This window comes from Pavona decussata, unplaced genomic scaffold, assembly GCF_977016875.1.
Source record: "Pavona decussata unplaced genomic scaffold, jaPavDecu1.1 SCAFFOLD_64, whole genome shotgun sequence".
NCBI classification, from domain to species: Eukaryota; Metazoa; Cnidaria; class Anthozoa; order Scleractinia; family Agariciidae; genus Pavona; species Pavona decussata.
In genome coordinates this window covers 4,313,134-4,330,652 of record NW_028145484.1, presented here as the reverse complement: position 1 = coordinate 4,330,652, position 17,519 = coordinate 4,313,134, and the positions used below count along the sequence as shown (strand labels likewise).

At 41.0% G+C, this 17,519-nt stretch overlaps 1 protein-coding gene across 1 annotated transcript; it reads right to left on the bottom strand.

Annotated features, from left to right (window-relative positions):
* Positions 1–911: 911 nt before the first annotated feature.
* LOC146478585 (endoribonuclease Dicer-like) lies at positions 912–16,258 on the bottom strand. The gene is made up of 13 exons (XM_085112179.1): positions 15,910–16,258; positions 13,969–15,467; positions 13,231–13,400; positions 12,514–12,655; positions 11,660–11,805; positions 10,584–10,695; positions 9,601–9,780; positions 8,211–8,738; positions 5,943–7,362; positions 3,981–4,957; positions 3,036–3,213; positions 2,355–2,430; positions 912–1,524 (listed from the first exon to the last, which is right to left on the bottom strand). Exons 1-13 carry the CDS (start codon positions 16,121–16,123, stop codon positions 1,341–1,343), a joined length of 5,826 nt encoding a protein of 1,941 aa, XP_084968305.1. The 5' UTR covers positions 16,124–16,258; the 3' UTR covers positions 912–1,340.
* Between the last annotated feature and the right edge of the window lie 1,261 nt (positions 16,259–17,519).

Sequence of the window (17,519 nt, the reverse complement as noted above, 5' to 3'; positions counted from 1 at the left end):
TCTTGGCGGGCCTTGGGCGTGGTGGGTGTCACGTGACGGTCAAAAAATGTACTACTGGGGAGGGGCGGATCCGGCTGACCATCAATCGTGTGGATGCCTCAAGTACGGGACTTGCTACAAAAACAAATTTAGGTGCAACTGCGATGCCAACAACAAAAATTGGGCCAGCGACGAAGGATACTTAACAGACAAATCGACGCTTCCGGTGACCGAGTTGCGATTTGGGGATACCGGAAGTAATGACAAAGACCAGGGGCGTTTCACATTGGGCAGTTTATACTGCTGGGGAGAAATTTAGTGCCTGAGCTCATTTCCGGTCACCAAACGGAAGTTTGTTTGTTTGCTTGTTTGTTTAGTTAGTTATTTAGTTATTTAGTTATTTAGTTATTTTATTTATTTATTTATTTATTTAGTTAGTTAGTTAGTTAGTTAGTTAGTTAGTTAGTTAGTTAGTTAGTTAGTTAGTTAGTTAGTTAGTTAGTTAGTTAGTTAGTTAGTTAGTTTATTTTATTTTATTTATTTATTTATTTATTTATTTATTTATTTATTTATTTATTTATTTATTTATTTATTTATTTATTTATTTATTTATTTATTTATTTATTTCAAGATTTACACAAAGCAAGACTAATTTCGCGCTCATAGGCTAATTCTAAAATAGAGAACTTGCTGCAGGTGAAATAGTATTTTCCATTTCAAACGAAAATGTGGAGTACTTTCGAACTTCCTGCGTTCCCGGTTCCGGAAAATATCGCGAATATCCGCATTGAAAATTTGCATCTCAACCCGTGGAACCAGAATGTTGACAATTTGGAAAAGGCTCCAGGTTTGTCAAGTCTGATTGTCCTCTTCCTGGGCCTTAAGCTCAGTGAGGTCATTTAAAATAATTTTGGTGTAAGATATTCCAAATTTGGAGTAATTCTGATACAATCATAACTTTATTGAAAACTTGTGTGTTCATTGTAAATAAAAACTGCACTTTATTTATGTTTCTTTTCTTTGTATATGTTTATTTACATGCTGAAAATGCTTTAAAATGTCTGAAAATTAAAATGCTTAAAATTTAGTGATCAATAAATACACTTCTAGCTCTTTGACTCGTTCGCATTAAAAAAAATCGGTTGATGTATATTTACATGTACAAGAAGGATATAATAAACTTTTCGGGTTTTGAAAGTGGGGCACACTTTAAGCTGTCTTGTTTTCCTCTTAAGTAGAATTAAGCAAAAGAACACGCGAGCGCCAGCAAGAATGGCCTGCCGCGTGTTCACGCGAGACGCGCGCTCGAGTCTTCTTTTCGTGTGAATACTCTAAAGCGAGAAAAGGGAACTGCTTTTGATTTAACGGTGTAAATTATGTTTTTTATCTGTCTTCAGCGATTGTCTCTTTTGTAGAGCAGCCAGGGCTCTTTGCGCAGCAGTTGACTTTGCAATTCGGAAATTTCTCCCGATACCAACAAACGTTCCACAACCTGACACAGTCAGCGTGCTTTTAAATTTACCGTCCACCATTCTCTCCACCGGCCTGTAACATGATTTATAAGAAAAGCCAATGAACAACAAAAGAAAAGAAGACGAGCTAGCAAAGGTTGGTCGTGCTGATATTCGATAAAAGGGGAACTGAACGAGATGGTTGTATATACGGGATATGGTGTCATGAATCTTAGTTATTAAACAACAAGACTTAAGATTAATATCTTGCAAACCACCAGCCTACGGCCTTGCAACGAATAACAACAAATCCTACGCACAGTGTGTTTGACTGAAAGATGATTAAAATGGGTTTCAAAGGGAGGTAACCGTAGACAGCGGCTCACTGATGTCAGAGCTCAGCAGTTTCCGTAGAATGCCACCAGGGGTATTAATACCCCCCGCCCTCCCCGACTAGATGATGGATGCTAGTCCATAACAGAGCACCCAGCATGGAATGCCTAAGGGAATTACTACTCCCCCTCCCCTTGGATGGAATGCTAGTCCATCATGATGTAACTAGGAGTATAAGTACCCTCCCCCCCCCCCCCCCTGGATGGGGTGCTAGTCCATCTCAGGATACCCAGCCTGAAATGACTAGGAGAATGACTACTCCCCCTTGATGGGATACTAATCCATACTACTCCCTCCTGGAGGGGAAATTGGCTAGGCTTGTCCATCCGTGTTAACCCTAGGATTTGCTAGGTTCCCTAAGAGTTGACTGGTATTTATTTATACCAGAAACAATGTTTCCTCAACAACTTCGTATCTTAACAAACAGTGGAATGGCACAGAACAAAACTAGGGCAGCGACCTTCAGATCGCAGAAAGCTCAAAGTGCTAGCCACTAGATCAAAACTAACAGCAGCCAAAATGAATACATACGCAAACTTGGCAGCGTTAGGCATCATCTCCAGTAGTTTTCTGATCGCTGACATGGGCGGGTTTGTAGAGAAGTAATCTGCACATAAAAGGATAAAACACATGAGTGAGTGGAGAACTAAAGCATTCTTTCCACTTGAAAAGACGCTTTTTTCGGAAACGATTAGCACTCCAGCTCTCTGCATGGGATGCTGCTCGATTGAGCGGTTTGTTCTTCCTTCTCTATTTCAGAAACACACAATGCTAATAATTTATGAGGAACAGGGGAGGGGGGGGGGGAGGGGGAAGATTTAAATTTGCGCACCTAGTTGCACCTTGTCTCCATCCCTTGTCACTAGAACCTTCAAATCCAGGACATTTTCATGATGTAAAGCCAATGATACACGATTCAACATCGTTCAACTTTTGTTGATCAACAAATGTTGAGCATTGTTGCGGCTTGTTGCCTTGTTGCGGCAACTTGTTGAACGGAAGAGAGCCAAGCTCTTCTTTCGTTCAACAACTTTCAACAAGTTGAACGGCATATTTCAACGTTCAACATCACATGATACACTGTTCAACATTGTTGAACAGCAGCTGCAACATTTGTTGCTCAACAAATGTTGAACCGGGTATCATTGGCTTAATACCAAATTCATATTCAATGTAGCAAGACCAGTAACGAGAATTTTAGTGTTCACTCACCAATAGAAGGCTTGAGTATAGGAAGGTAGACCTGCCAGACCTTGTTCAGGTTCTGTTCACAGTCCACATACAATGCACCAGCCACAGCTTCAAACAAGTCACCTAACACCTTAGGTACCTCCACCTCCTCAGTCTCCTCGCTATCTTCACTTCCCAAAACAAATACAGTGGAATAAATCTGCGTGCAAGGAAGAAAATTGAATGTTATATGAAAGCTGTCGGGAATAGTAGCTGGTCGCCAACAACGTCACATGGATTTGAACTGATTTAACTTGATTTCCCTCTCCTAGATTACAGTTCTCTTCGCCTCGCACTTCTCTCTCTTTAATCTCCTTCTCGCATGTACACACACTGCTTTTTGTTCCCGACAATTGAAAGATAATCAATGTCATTCAACGCTAATATGATATCACAACCATTCCCGACATAGCCTACTGGCACGCTAAGCGATTTTTCTTGCAACTTAATTCGCAATCTTCATCAGTACCAACCACGTTGCAAGAAACGTTGTCTAGTGTAGCATCGATGCGAGAAGTAGAAGTCGGTGCTGTCAACACTGGCTGCGACAAAAACGTTACCGGATATACTTAATTCAGCGCATGTTACACTAGGCAACGTTCCGCGCAACTTTGTCTCGCGGAAAGTTTAAACATCTAAATAATTCGCAAACGTCGATGGATATTGAGTATTCAATCAGCATTCGAGGATAGCTCTTATCAAGTACCGGGCAAGAAAGGGTGGGTCTATCTCGATACAAAATAATCGATATCATCGCTTCTGGGATTTCAATGGAAATATCGAGACTCCCGAGAAGTATCGATTGTTTGAAAACCTTTCGATACTGCTCGGGTGACTACTTGGCGTGTACATTTTTACGCTCTGTTTGAGGAAATTCTATTTTCAGTGTGCATAAATGTTTGCTTGAATAATTCACTGTCGCGTTACCTCATCGTGATTCACTTGTTGTTGTTTCATCTCCTTCTCCTTCAACTTCACGATGAAATTGTTCACGATACTAAACAGCGGTGGCGACAGGGACTGCAAGTGTTTAGCAAATCCAAGTTTCACAGCCAGCGCTGCAAAGCTGTAGTTATTCACCACAGCAGAGCGGAGATCCGTCAGATCACCAGGGGACATGTGTCGGTGGTGTATGTACAAATGACGCGTCACAAGGAAATCCAACAGCGCATCCCCTAAGAACTCCAGCTGCTCATAGCTAGAGAGGACAGAGTTGTAGTCTCGGGGTAAGGATGTGTGAGTGAATGCTTGCTGCAGGAGAGAATAGCTGTTGAATCTGTAGTTTAGCGCTGCTTCAACAGTTGCAAACTCGGCGGCAGCTGAACACCTGTGACTTGGGAAGAGTGCGTTGGCGGAAAGACGAAGGTGGGGTGGCTTTCGTGGCTGTGAAATGGCATCGTCAAATACCTGATCCACTGGATGAGGATTTAATGTGTTCTCGCTCGATGTCGATGTTGAAATTGTTAAAAGTGCAGAATTTGTAGGAGAAGATTCACGTATCTCCTCGAGCAAGGTTTCACAACTGGTCTGAGGAACCGAGCCAACCGTCTTCCCTAACTGCGACACAGTTTTGTAAAAAGTCCGTTGAGCTGTACAAGGCCTTTTTGACATATCGTCGTTGCTCGTTGCGGAATCGTACTCCATAGCTGCGCCACAAAGAGATTCCTCCTCCACAAGCGATGTGTTCTCGCTAAACGTTTCGTCTTGTTTGGTGAGTTCCATGCCCAGCCACTCGAGGAAGCTCCAGGCTCCTTCAGGGCCAAAACACAGTAGGTACGCGCCGACTAGGGCCTCTGTAGTGTCGGCAAGTGTTTTATCTGGGCAGCACTGATGCAGGTAAGGGTTCAGCTGGATGGTCGGAGAATGGGCCTCAATGGAAGGGCCTTCATGTTCGTCAGTTGGGCCTGGAATGAAGACATATTTCATTAAACCTTTGAGTTTCACTCTCTCTAACTTGCGGGTCTGTGGACAAAGTCTTAAGTGTGAGCATTCTGATATAAGCTTCTGAACATTTCTGATGTTTGTTATGCCGTACAAGATGGTTCTAACTGAAATCCTAAAGTGTGACCATTCAACTGAAAGCTACGGAGCAGTACTTTCCTTTGGTGCTGTTTATTACGCTGTACGAGGTGGTTCTAACTTTTCAACCCAAAGTGTGACCATTTAAATGAAAGCTACTGAGCAATACTTTCCTGTGGTGTACTTTCCTGTGATGTACAAGGTGGTTCTAACTTTTGAGTTTGTGGATGAAATCCTCAACAGTGAATTCAAATGAAAGCTACTGAGCAGCTCATGCAAGGAAAATTTGTATGCAACTGGGTTGCTTTAATTTTCCTATCTCCAAACATTTCCAAGCATAACTACTGAGCAATACTTTCCTGTTGTACTATTTATAACTCTGTACAAGGTGGTTCTAACTTTTGAGTGTGTCGATGAAATCCTAAAGTGTGACCATTCAAACGAAAGCTACTGAGCAGTACTTTCCTGTGGTGCTGTTTATCACGCTGTACAAGGTGGTTCTAACTTTTGAGACTGTAAATGAAAAAGCTACTGAGCAGTACTTTCCTGTTGTGATGTTCTTGTGCTGTACAAGGTGCTTCTAACTTGAGTCCGCAGATGAAATTCTCAAAAGTGAATTCAAATGAAAGCTATTGTACCCGCGGTACCATTTAAGCAACAAGGTGGTTCCAACTTTTAATTAAGAAACTAAAATCCTAGAGTGTAACCATCTAAATGAAACCTGCAGATACCTTCTTTCCTTGCGCGTGGCTTGTGCGCTAACTGTTTTAAAAACGAAACCTTACTTAAAGCACGCTATGTAGGGGAAAGGTTAGCATGTGTCTAACCCTTCACAGTGACAGTAAACGTAGCAGGCACAGCCTCATATACCTGAAAGCTCCTCCTGAACAAAAAGGTTCCCATCTTCGTCCTCTTCCTCCAAATTTTGAGAGCACTTATCCGGCATTAACAAGAGCTGATCATCAGCTGCTGCACTCTCAGCATCATCGCTGTCCTCGTAATAAAAACCAGGCGGCAGCCAGTTCACCAGGGGATTGAACATCTGGGTGACAATGTACGAAGGCAAGCCTCGCTGTCGTGCCAGATAGAACAGCTGCCTGTTACTCACTTTCAGTCCCCGGATGAACGACAGCTTGCCCTCGTTTTCGTGCTGGTGCCGGAAGAAGACCGAGGATGAGACGGCGTATTTTACGAAAGAGTCTCCGAGCATCTCGAGTCTTTCAAGAGAAAAAACGTCCCCGGCAGCGCAAGTGGTCAGAGCACGAAGAATCAACGTTGATGACGGGCCGCAGGTTTGGTACAAGCGGGAAAGAAGAGGATCTGTCCAAATGGTGATGTTTGATGCCTCACTGTTAACTTCACTGTGATCAACAGAAGATGGTGAGCCATGCTCCTCAGTAACACAGACATGTTCACTTTCAGAGATGTCCACCTTAGGTTCACTCAAATGAACCTCACTTGATGCTGCGAGAGCTGAGGTTTTGCTCTCTGTCATTAAGTCACAACGACTTGCAGTTGACGTATCATTATCAGAATTTTGCTGTTGCGATGGACGCTTTTCTTCAATCACCGTCATATTCAGTTCTTCCTCTTCACAAATTCGCACATTAGCCAGCACTTCACTCAGCTGTGTGTGTTGTAATGCTGTAGTATTTTCTCTCTCCGTTTTAGGAGGTTTGTCGGTTGACTTCTGCGCTCCAGAATCTGCGGTTTGGCTCACAATCTCTTCACCCACCAGCTCTGTTGAGTCCAATACAATAGGTTTGTCTGTGCCAACACTAGAAGAAGGTTCATCTCTCAAATTGTCTGCAATACAATCTGCTGGACACCCAATCTCCTCGTCTGTCAACTTCGTGTGGCGCAATGTGGGTTTGTTTGTACCCATCTCAGGAGTTCGCAAATCCTCTGCAAGAGAATTAGTTTGACATATTACTTCCTCGCCTACCATCTCTCCCAACGTCAGCCGTGGCAGAGGCACATCATTTGGCCAATCGACAGCTCCCTTGCCGAGGGCCCTAGCAACAAAGGACCTAAACTCCTCAGCGACCAGGAGGGACTCCACGCGGTACAAAACCGCTGGCAAAACGAACAGCTGGCGCCACAGATATCCAGGCAATGGATGGATGGAGCACAACTCGGGAACCACAAAGACCTTGGATTTCTGCGAGCGTTTGGACTCTTTACCAGGCACAGAAAGATTTTGCCCTTTGATGTTCTGGTATCGGGGAAGCAGGAAATTCAGCCGTGAAGAGATGTGGTCGACATCCAGCATGGGTTGGTCCAAAGTCACCTAGAAAAACGAATACAGTTTTCAAATAAACTCCTGACAATATCATCACCCCCCCCCCCCCCTCCCCCCCACCCTTCATCAACCCACCCGCTCCCCTGATTTACAATATTTATAACTGAACATATAGAAATGATGAATGGACGGTTGGTATGGTTAAGGCAGTGTTCCAGCTAGGAGAGGGGTCTCAGGTCAAAAACCCGAGAAAGCTGACTTCCTGACCCAAGAAACTGAATGACGAACTTAAGAAGATTTGGTTAGAACCACACCTATTGACCCCTCAAAATTCTCCATTGACTTCCTTACTTTGAAAGTTATCTGGAACACTGGTTAAGGTCGTGACCGGTTACATGTGAAGTTACAGTAAGTTTATGTTACGTTGAATCACCTTACGTTAATCTGATTCACGTTACGTTACGTTTACGTTACGCTATGCTGCGTAACCTTGTTGTCACGTTACGTTGAATGGCTTTACTAAGGGATTTACGTAAGGCCGTAATGCGTCTCATTGCGATAAGTTACCTTACCCTTTTAAAAACACGATACATTACGATACCCTTCCCAATGACACGCTACGGCACGGAACACATTAATAGAGAGATTAAGACATACGTTTACGGCAAACGGCAAACGGCAGAAATGATCACGTGACCATGTTTACCCTGTGACCATATTTGCCGCTCGCTGTTTTCAGTTTCTCAGTAAAATTGAGTAGTTTTGCGTTTGATGGGTCAGAATTATTTTGCACTATTCTCATTTATGGACTCATTTTTTCAAGAAAACATAAACGCGAATCTCACGTTTGCCGTTTGAGTTAAACGCGTTTCTTAATCACTCTAATGTTATACTACCTCAGCGCCATAACGTATCCTGTAATATTCAGCGAACGTTGCGGCCATCTCTGAGTGTGGGAACGGATCAGCAGGGCTGCGATCGTAACAAATATCAGCCACATAATAGCGAAGACGTTTCTCGTTGTAAACACCCGTCACTACCGCATCTGTGAATACCTTCATGTCTTGAATACCAACAGGGGGTGGGTCAGTGGGATTGTCGAAGCTACCCAGCGCATTCTCAACCGATTCCATGAAATCCAAGGCGATTTCTTTGTGGTGTAGTCCATCTACAGGAGACGAGCTGCCGTCCTGAGAATTCCTTAGAATTACAATGTAGTATCCACAAGTGGAAATGGTGGGGTCGAACTTTGGAAATGTTTTTGCTGCGAAATTTCCTGGTTTTGCGATATCCTTGAAGATGTACCCTGTGAACCTCTGGATCAGCGAGAGCTGATCGGAGCTTGGGAAGAAAGGATTTGAACTGCATTCAGTGAGGGTGGGGGTTACTTCTCCTGCTCGGTCAAATATCAATATTCCTGGCAGCTGTAATATTAAAATAAAAGTTTAAAAGTCATCAAACGTAAATGAATATGACCACTTCACTTTCTAAGATTTACTAATTGAAAGCACAATTTCTGATAAAATATTACAAACCGTCGTCGTAGAATAAAGTGGCAAAGCTACTGCTAAAGAAGTCAAACATTTCGATTTCACCCACACGCAGATGTAAAAAAATTGTAGAGAACAATTAACTACCATAGGAAAACACTCCTCGCTTTTGGTCACACTTAAAGGGACTATTTCACCCCAGGCGCATGCACGCGCTGCTGAGAAGCACTTTGAAATCGTTGGCCCAACTTTTTCAATTACCGTCGGAGAGTTCAAGAAGCTGTTTTCATCTGTTTGAATCGCATTCATCTTCGGAAAGCTAGCTCATTTTTTTTATTTACAAATTTACAAACGTTCTTTAGTCATTACAGAAGCTGTTTGTTGCGGTATTTTTGAAAGCTTTTGCAATGGCGGAAAAGCAGAAAACCAGCGACGAGTTGTATGCAAATTAGTCTCAACCGGAGTCTACTGCGCATGTGCCCCAGCTGACATAGTCCCTTTAAGGATTAGTAGTAGTTGATAGCAGTCAATTTTAAGGTAAAGTAATAGTATAATAATTCTACTGAGGTATAATTTTCTCTTTCTTAAGTCCTGATAAGTTGACCGTGTCGCAATAACATTATTTCTTCATATTCACCCATTCATTCAATCATGTTAACACCATGGGACAGGAACAAGGTTTAGTTATAAGCAAACATTTTCCCTTCAGGTACCTCCCAAGAATTACAGCATTTTACGTTTCTTCTACACTTTCGTTCTGAACAATGTTTTATTGGTAAGTTGTATTTTTCCAAACCTTTGGTAAAGGTTTCCTGGAGAGAATTCCAAGACAGTAACAAGCTTCTGAAGAGTGTGCTTTACTCTGCGACCTGACAGCTCTTTCAAAGGCCCAAGGTTTAGTCAATTCCATGGTGATGGAATACAAAAAGCTTGGCTCACCACAAACTGGGAAATTATCCTCTAATATGGACGGAAACTGTAAGAGAAATGAAGGTGATTTTGTGGAGATGAATTGAACACATCTCTACAGCTGAGAAGCAGCCGTCTTCAACACTTATAACGTGTAAAAGTACAGTTTCCTGCAAAAAAGGATGTAAATCTCTTTCTTGGCCAAAAGTCAGAAAAATGCTCCAAACTTTCATAGTTTTAGCCTGCAGTGTGGATTTTGCGCGCTTAACCGCGCGCTTTTGCCTCTACTTTAATGGAGTGGCAATTTCATGTGATCAAATCATTCGAAACTCAGCCTTTGAGATAAAAAGCAAAATTATATGGATCCCTCATTTACCGCACAAAATCTGCAGTGCGTGGTAAAACTGTACAAGTTTGGAGCATTCTTTTACTTTTTGGCAAAAAAAAAGCTATTTTTGCCCCCATTGCTGGAAACCCTTCAAATGTAAAAAAACAATGAGCGAAAACAATCAATATCATTTTACTCTTAAAGGTCTAACAACTGACAAACCTTTGGTTCTTAATTAACAGACCTTGCCTAGTTCCTGTGGGGCTTTGTCCTAGGCCCTCACGATCCAAGGGGAACGGTCGCTCAGAACAGGTGATGAAAAGGATTGACCAAGATGAAAGACAAAGAGCACTTAGGAACTAGGCAATTTCAGACCCACTTGGAACACGGAAAGTACTTGGATAAGAACCCTCACACCTAGGCCAAGAAAACAATAATTGTTTTAAATTATTGCAAACTCAACCCGCTGCTAAATTGGCTCTGACTCCAGTGATTCATTTATCTCCATTAAAAATTAGTTACAACCTTAAGTTTCACTATACCTTTTTCATGTACGCTCTGTTCCTCTTCAATGAGCCATCAGCTCCTATGCCACTATCAGCAACTTCACAGTCACATTTTTCACTTTCAGCCGTCAGACCGAACATTTGAAACCTACAACAAACACCACATTACAGTGTAGTCTGTCAAAATCACTTGTACAAGATCTGAATAAGGACATAGATAAACCACATCCCTTTGTTCTGCCAATAACCATATTCCCCCCTCCCCCCCATGGAAAGTTTTGCTTTGAGACCCACCACCACTGGAAATTCTAATTTAGCTGTGGTTTTTGAGATGCCCCCGCATCCTTTGAAATTGCAAATGACCTTCCATGGGGGAGAGTATGAAGATTTCTTTGGGACTGCACATTGTCAGAGACGTTGAGCAGACATTGACTTCATACAGCTACAAGTGTAGGGTTCGGAAGGCTGTTGATATCTCAGTTAGACACATGTTCTCCTTGACTGGCTTTCTGTTTACAGTTATCTCAAACTCCTATCTACAGGAACAAGTTTTGTTTCCGTTAAAGTAGCGGTAGGAGTATACTGTGTTACTTTTAAGTATTGTACACCTACATAACACAAGGAAGGCATAGTGAAGCTCCCTTTAATAGGACATTTTCACTATGGCGTCATTTTAATACAACTACCAGAACCCTTCTGGGGTTTTTTTCTCATGCTAATTTAAGTTATTGTTCTTTGCTGTCCATTGGGATAACAAAATTTAAATTTGAAAAGAAAAACGAAATGAATTCTGGTAATAATAATAATAATAATAATAATAATAATAATAATAATAATAATAATAATAAAAATAATAATAATAATAATCTTTATTGAGGAAACTTTTTCACAAAATGTGGTTTTTGAAAAGGACTTCAAAGATTAAGACTAAAATGCATACATAAAATTAAAAGAAAACAAAGAAAGATATATAAATAAATACATAAATTATATTAGAGGACAGAGTTGGGATAAGCTGAAGGTTGCACAGGACAAGAAGCTTTGGTGAGAGACTGTCAATGACCTATGCTCTTGAGAAAAATTAGTTGCCCATATGTAAGTGTATAGCTTACCTGAACTTAGGTTGCAGCTCGTCATCAAGTTCCTCTGCCTTGTGCAACTGCCGGCATGTCTCCAAGGCAACAAGCATCTCAGACTTGATTCTAGCCTTCCATTTTGTCTCTTTGCTAGCTTCATCTCTCATCAGTGTTACACTCGCCTTCATAAAAAATAACATACATAAGAATAAGGTGTGATAACCCAGTGTGATGACTACACATTAACTTGTACGCTTCAGCACACCATATACATTGTAGATGGCCCTCCCTCAGTGGCTTTCAAAATAAAATTAGAACCACAGTGTTATCATTAAAGGATAAAAGAAACGGTGACACATGCTTAGTATGACTTCAAGAAAGATGACATATTCAGCGTGTCATGATGGGAGTCAACCCATGAACTTATGCACATACAGGTTCAATGCTCTGTAGTCACTGGAGCACTTGGAGGCTTGCAATTGGATAAAGCCAGGTTATCATCATCATCATCATCATCATCATCATCATCATCATTATTATTACTATTATTATTATTATTATTATTATTATTATTATTATTATTATTATTATTATTATTATTAAAAACCTTTTTGCATCTTAGTTTACATCCAATAGGACCGCATCCAACTTGTGGACACAGAGCACTATTGGTAATGATTGACAGTACTCTGCACAATATGGGGGCGGCTCTTCCAAGAAGCGTGATCTTTGGACTTCCCAGATGTTGATGTTGCCTGGTAAACAGCTGATGAACTTCTCTTCCAAGCCCTAGAGCTCCTATAAATAATACCACTGGTGTTGCTTTGGTCATCATCATTATCACCATCATCATCATCATCATCATCATCATTATTATTATTATTGGATACCTTTATGGGCCAGTAAATTGGAGAGTTTCGAGGCAGGTACAGTGTAGACACAAATTCAACTTGACTGTCAGTCCACACCTCCTTTGTTCTACAAACAGGAACTATTGCTCCAACTCCACTGCTGGGAAACTTGGAACAATACCTGGTAGAAAGAAAATGAAGGATTAATACCATGGCTAGACATGTGCTACAGTGATAACACCAGCTTATTTACCAAGCCAGAATTGATGGCGAAGAAAACTGACCCATGCAAGAAAAATTTGCCTAAAACTTGGTTGCTTTAATTTCCCTGTCTCCAAAAATTTCCAAGCACAACTATTGACCAATACTTTCCTGCCATACTATTTATTGCTCTGTACAAACGGTTCTAAGGTTTCAGTCTGTTAATGATATCTTTAAGTGTGACCATTCAAATGAAAGCTGTAGAGTGGTACTTTCTGTGGTGATGTTTGTTGCACCATACAAGGTGGTTCTAATGTTTGAGACTGTGGATAAAATTCGTAAGAGTAATCCTTCAAATAAAAGTTACCAAGCTGTACTTTACCGACAGTGGTGCTTTTGTTATGCTGTACAAAGAACATTCTAAAGTTTGAGTCTGTGAATGCCATCTTGCACTGTAAGTGGCCTGCTAAAATGAAAAATAAATTGAACAATGCATACTGCCATAAAGCTTTCAAAAAATAAATAAATAAATAAATAAATAAACAATCACAGCACCTGTTGACAAGTGATATGCTTGACAGAAGGTCCACCTTAGGTCCTTCCTTCCCATAAGGTTCATAACCTTCCAGTCGTTCTTCTTGGAATAGTTTCTTAATGTTATGGCACGGTGGTCTGCTACTGTTAGAGCACCTCCCAACCAAAACATTCTCTATCCTTTGGAAAACCTGGGTGGCAAAATTTAAAATTTTGAAAATAAAATAAATTAAAAAAATAAAAATTATTGTTTTGTACACGAGTATAATAAGTTATTTTTTTTCTTGAAATTGAAATTTGTTCTAATGTAGTCACCTATTTTGTTACAGAGACTGCCGGTTATTGCATAAGAAACTTAATTCTCTATATTTAATTTTCAGCAAAAGGCTAAAAGACAAGGAATTATTACTTGTCTTTAAAATACAAGTAGCCTCAACATAAAAGAGGGACCAATACTTAGCTGAATTCCTCTGTATATCCGCCCCCCCCCCCCCCCCAAAAAAAAGACCTTTTTTGCATTTGTTTGAGCCTTTTGCTCAAAAAAGAAAATGATAGAGAGCTAATTAAGTTTCTTACATAATTATGCAGTGGTAAATTATGATTATCTGTGCTAAAACGATTTGTTGTGGCACTTAAATACCCTCCAATTCTCATTCTCGATGCTCAATGTTTACCCCCTTAAAATTTACAACAAAAATCAAGTAAAAGCCTGATGACAAAACAAAAGTATTAAATACAGGACAAATTTGCTCATGGTACCTCAAATCTGTCTTCTGTCACAGTCTTTTCTTTTTCTCTTACAAGTACAACTAGCTTGGCCCCTGCAGACTTCAGTTTCTTTTTCACTCTTAAGTAATGCTCATAGTTCTTTGGCATCCCTAGTCGGATCAAAAGACTACATCTATGTGCATACAACTCCTGTTCAACTTCAAATGTTGTGACAAGGACATTTACAGAACCATCCTGCATGCACTCCATAACATTGTCCTCCAACTCACCATACAGACTTTGATCAATCATTCCCTGTTTTGCTTTGTCGCCAAGAACACACACACTCTTAAGGAAGCTGTACTCTGAAACGTTATCTGACAACTTATTAATGAGAGAGTTCAGTGCCTTTGCTATGATTGTGCTAGGGACAACAACAATGCACAAGGGATCGTCACACTGGACCTTAGTACCATAGGTCGTTTGCAAGTTTGATGGCTGAGAAACTCCTGTGCATTCTGTCTGAGTTTGTTGTGAAGTCACCAAATTGGCAACATCTTGGACTTTAGGGAGCTGTCGTGAACTTGAAAATATTGGTGGAATTTCAGCACTATGGTGACGTTGTTCAGTAATGCTTGACACGTTTACTTCTAAGTCTTCATGAGAACTGGTACCCTGGAAAACAAACTCCTCTGTATTCTTTGGCTTTAAATGTGTTGATACATGAAACAACAGTTTTGTTGTCACATCAGTTACATTACCTTCGGAATATCCCAATTTATCTTCCTCAGATAACTTGAGAATAAGATTCATTTGTGTTCTGCAAAACTGTAGAGTGAGCAGGTCAAAAGTTTCGGAACACTTTTTCTCAAGCTTTCGGATCTCCTTGAAAGCTATGCCAGCAATGTAGGCAGTGTGCAATGGCCCAAACAATAAAAGAACCTTGCAACACTCAGTAAAGATATGTTTGACAAAGACAATGCATTCCTGAGATGCTTCATGTACTGGAATGTCTTTCAGAAATTCAAGAGCTTTCTGAAGGATTTCCTTGAGCTTACAAGTAAACTGATCATTTCCAGGAGTGCAGGTGTAGTAAACAATTTCTTCTTCAACTCGTTCTCCGTATCTGTTCAAAGCCAACAGATCACTGGAAATAGATATTTTACAGTGAAACTGCTCCTCCAATGCGTTCAGGAACCTTTCCAAATCTTGAGGACATGCCTGATAGTACTGGATCTCTGAAGAAACACCAACTATTTTTGGCTTTCTATCAAGTCTACATCCTTCAATGTGTTTTAACAGGATTGTAAATGGATGCTCCGCATCACTGCCAAGATGACACTCGTCAATAACGATCAAACTGAAGGACATCAAATTCAATAGTCCAGCTTTCAAAATCTGCAGAAATATCTTCCCTTTTGTAACCATAACGTCGCAACTGGAAAGTGAGGAGTATCCTTCTCTTGTGTTAACTTCCTCATCAAAATAAGTTTTTACAGTTAACACTCCTTGGCTTGAAGTTACTCTCAGGAATGGTTCAATGATTTCAGCTGAAAAAATTAACAGAAAAAAAAACCAAGTAAAGTGAGGGACAAAGAATACTCATCTTAGTTGTGAAAATTGAAAAGGTAGTATTGAGTGCAAAGCTCAATACAATGCAAAATACACCTTTTACATGAATTTATACTCCCTTAAAAGTTGAGGTGGGACATAGGGATGGGCGATTTTCCTAACCTACAATTTTGTCTAGTTGATTGCCATTGTTCTGTGTATGTAATAATAATAATATTAAATAAATAAAATAAATAAATCACGTTATTTAAGTGCAAATGTAATTCGCGCAGGGCACTAACTTGGGACACTCTCCAGAACGAATTAGAATTTGGAAATGTTGCCTTCAATTCCCCACGTCACCCCATCCTCTCCACTAGTTTTCAAAAATTACGGCGACCTACCTGCAATGAACTCATTTAGAAGCAACAATCCGCTTACCTCTATCGTCGTGTACCAAAAGAGCCATTTTTCCCACTTTCTCAGCTCGCCACCATGTCTCTTGGAACAGCTGAAATGCTATAAAAACTTTGGACTCGTCTTCAGCCACGCAAACTATACTCGTGCCTGCAGCCTCCAAAGCTGTTTCAACCAACTCAACCGCATGATGCGGCCGGCGAAATGACATTTCCTTAGCTCTTTTACTTCGATCCATTATAAAATCGGACGAATTAACTGTTCAGTAAATCTAAGACGAATATTTGGTCATAACAATAAAACGGCACTGTTTGTGGCACTGTTTTGATGGCCGTTTGGAAAAACCGCCACGGAGGCGGCCATGTTGGTTTTCTTGCCCAGTCTTCCCGGGAAAGCTTCTGTTTGGGCACAGTGAAGGCACAGGCATCCCACCTCCAAGAATATTTCATGAAAATAGCGTCACCTTACAACCCGCGAGCAAGCATTTTCTGGGGGATGGGGGAGGGAAAGAGGGAGGGGACAAGGAGCAAAGAAGAAACGAAGTCTTCTTTCTGCAACATGAAAAATTGTTGCCCGCGGGGGTGGTAATACGCTCAACAAACACTCACAACTTGCAACCAGGAGCTGCTGTTGCAACGCAACATTTGTCGCGTCACAAGTTGCAAGAAAATCTTGCCCGTATTGGCCACTTTGAGGTTGAGCAGGGGACTGCGTCGAGTTGCACATTTTATCCAAATTTGAAACATGGTTCCAAATTCAAACAATTTGAGACATAGTGTCTATTTATAAATTCGATAAAATTTGCAACTCGACCCAGTCCCTTGCTCAACCTCAAAGTGGCCTATTACGACGCCACTTTGCGATACGAATTACGAATTGCTTCGTTTATTGAAATTAAACCTTCAACTTGTCGCATGCACGATACGCAATATGTCGTAGGATTTGAAACACGGTTTAAAATCCAAGGACAATCGCAGGCTCGGACAATTTGAATGACGATACGAGTTTTTGCCCCACGCGACCAGCGCGCGCTACAGAAGCCGGCGGCATGCGACAGTACAGTCGGTAAACACAAAATGTACGCTCTAAATCGGCCTTAATAATACTTCCTCGTGTTGTGCGCAACAATTTCTTTTTGCTAGGAATTAAGGGTAAGGGAGACACAACGAAGAGTGAAATGTAAATGTTTGCGTGTAGTTAGTCTGCGTAGCAAGTGTTACGTTACAAAGCGAAAAATGCACAAAACGCCAAGGAAACGCTTGCTAGGCATGCACAGATAGCGTGTAATAGTTGCATCGTGGCGTGTATACAACCCAAGAAAGATAGTGCCGCCTATCTAAGATTTGGTGTTCGATGCATAAAGGTTATTATTAAAAACTGAATCATTGAAGGAATTCGAGGGACTTGATTGGCTTAGCGTCCACGGTATATGAGCCATTATACCATGGCCGAGAAATGGCAACCATTAAATTGTATTCTGGTTATTTTTGTACAGCGAAATCAGCAAGATCTAGCAATATTTCTTGATTGCTTTTAATAAAACAATTATTCCACTTGCGCTTGTTGGATATGAGATGATAGATAGCCAACTCAGCGCGTATCTATCATCTCATATCCTACGCGCGCTCGTGGAA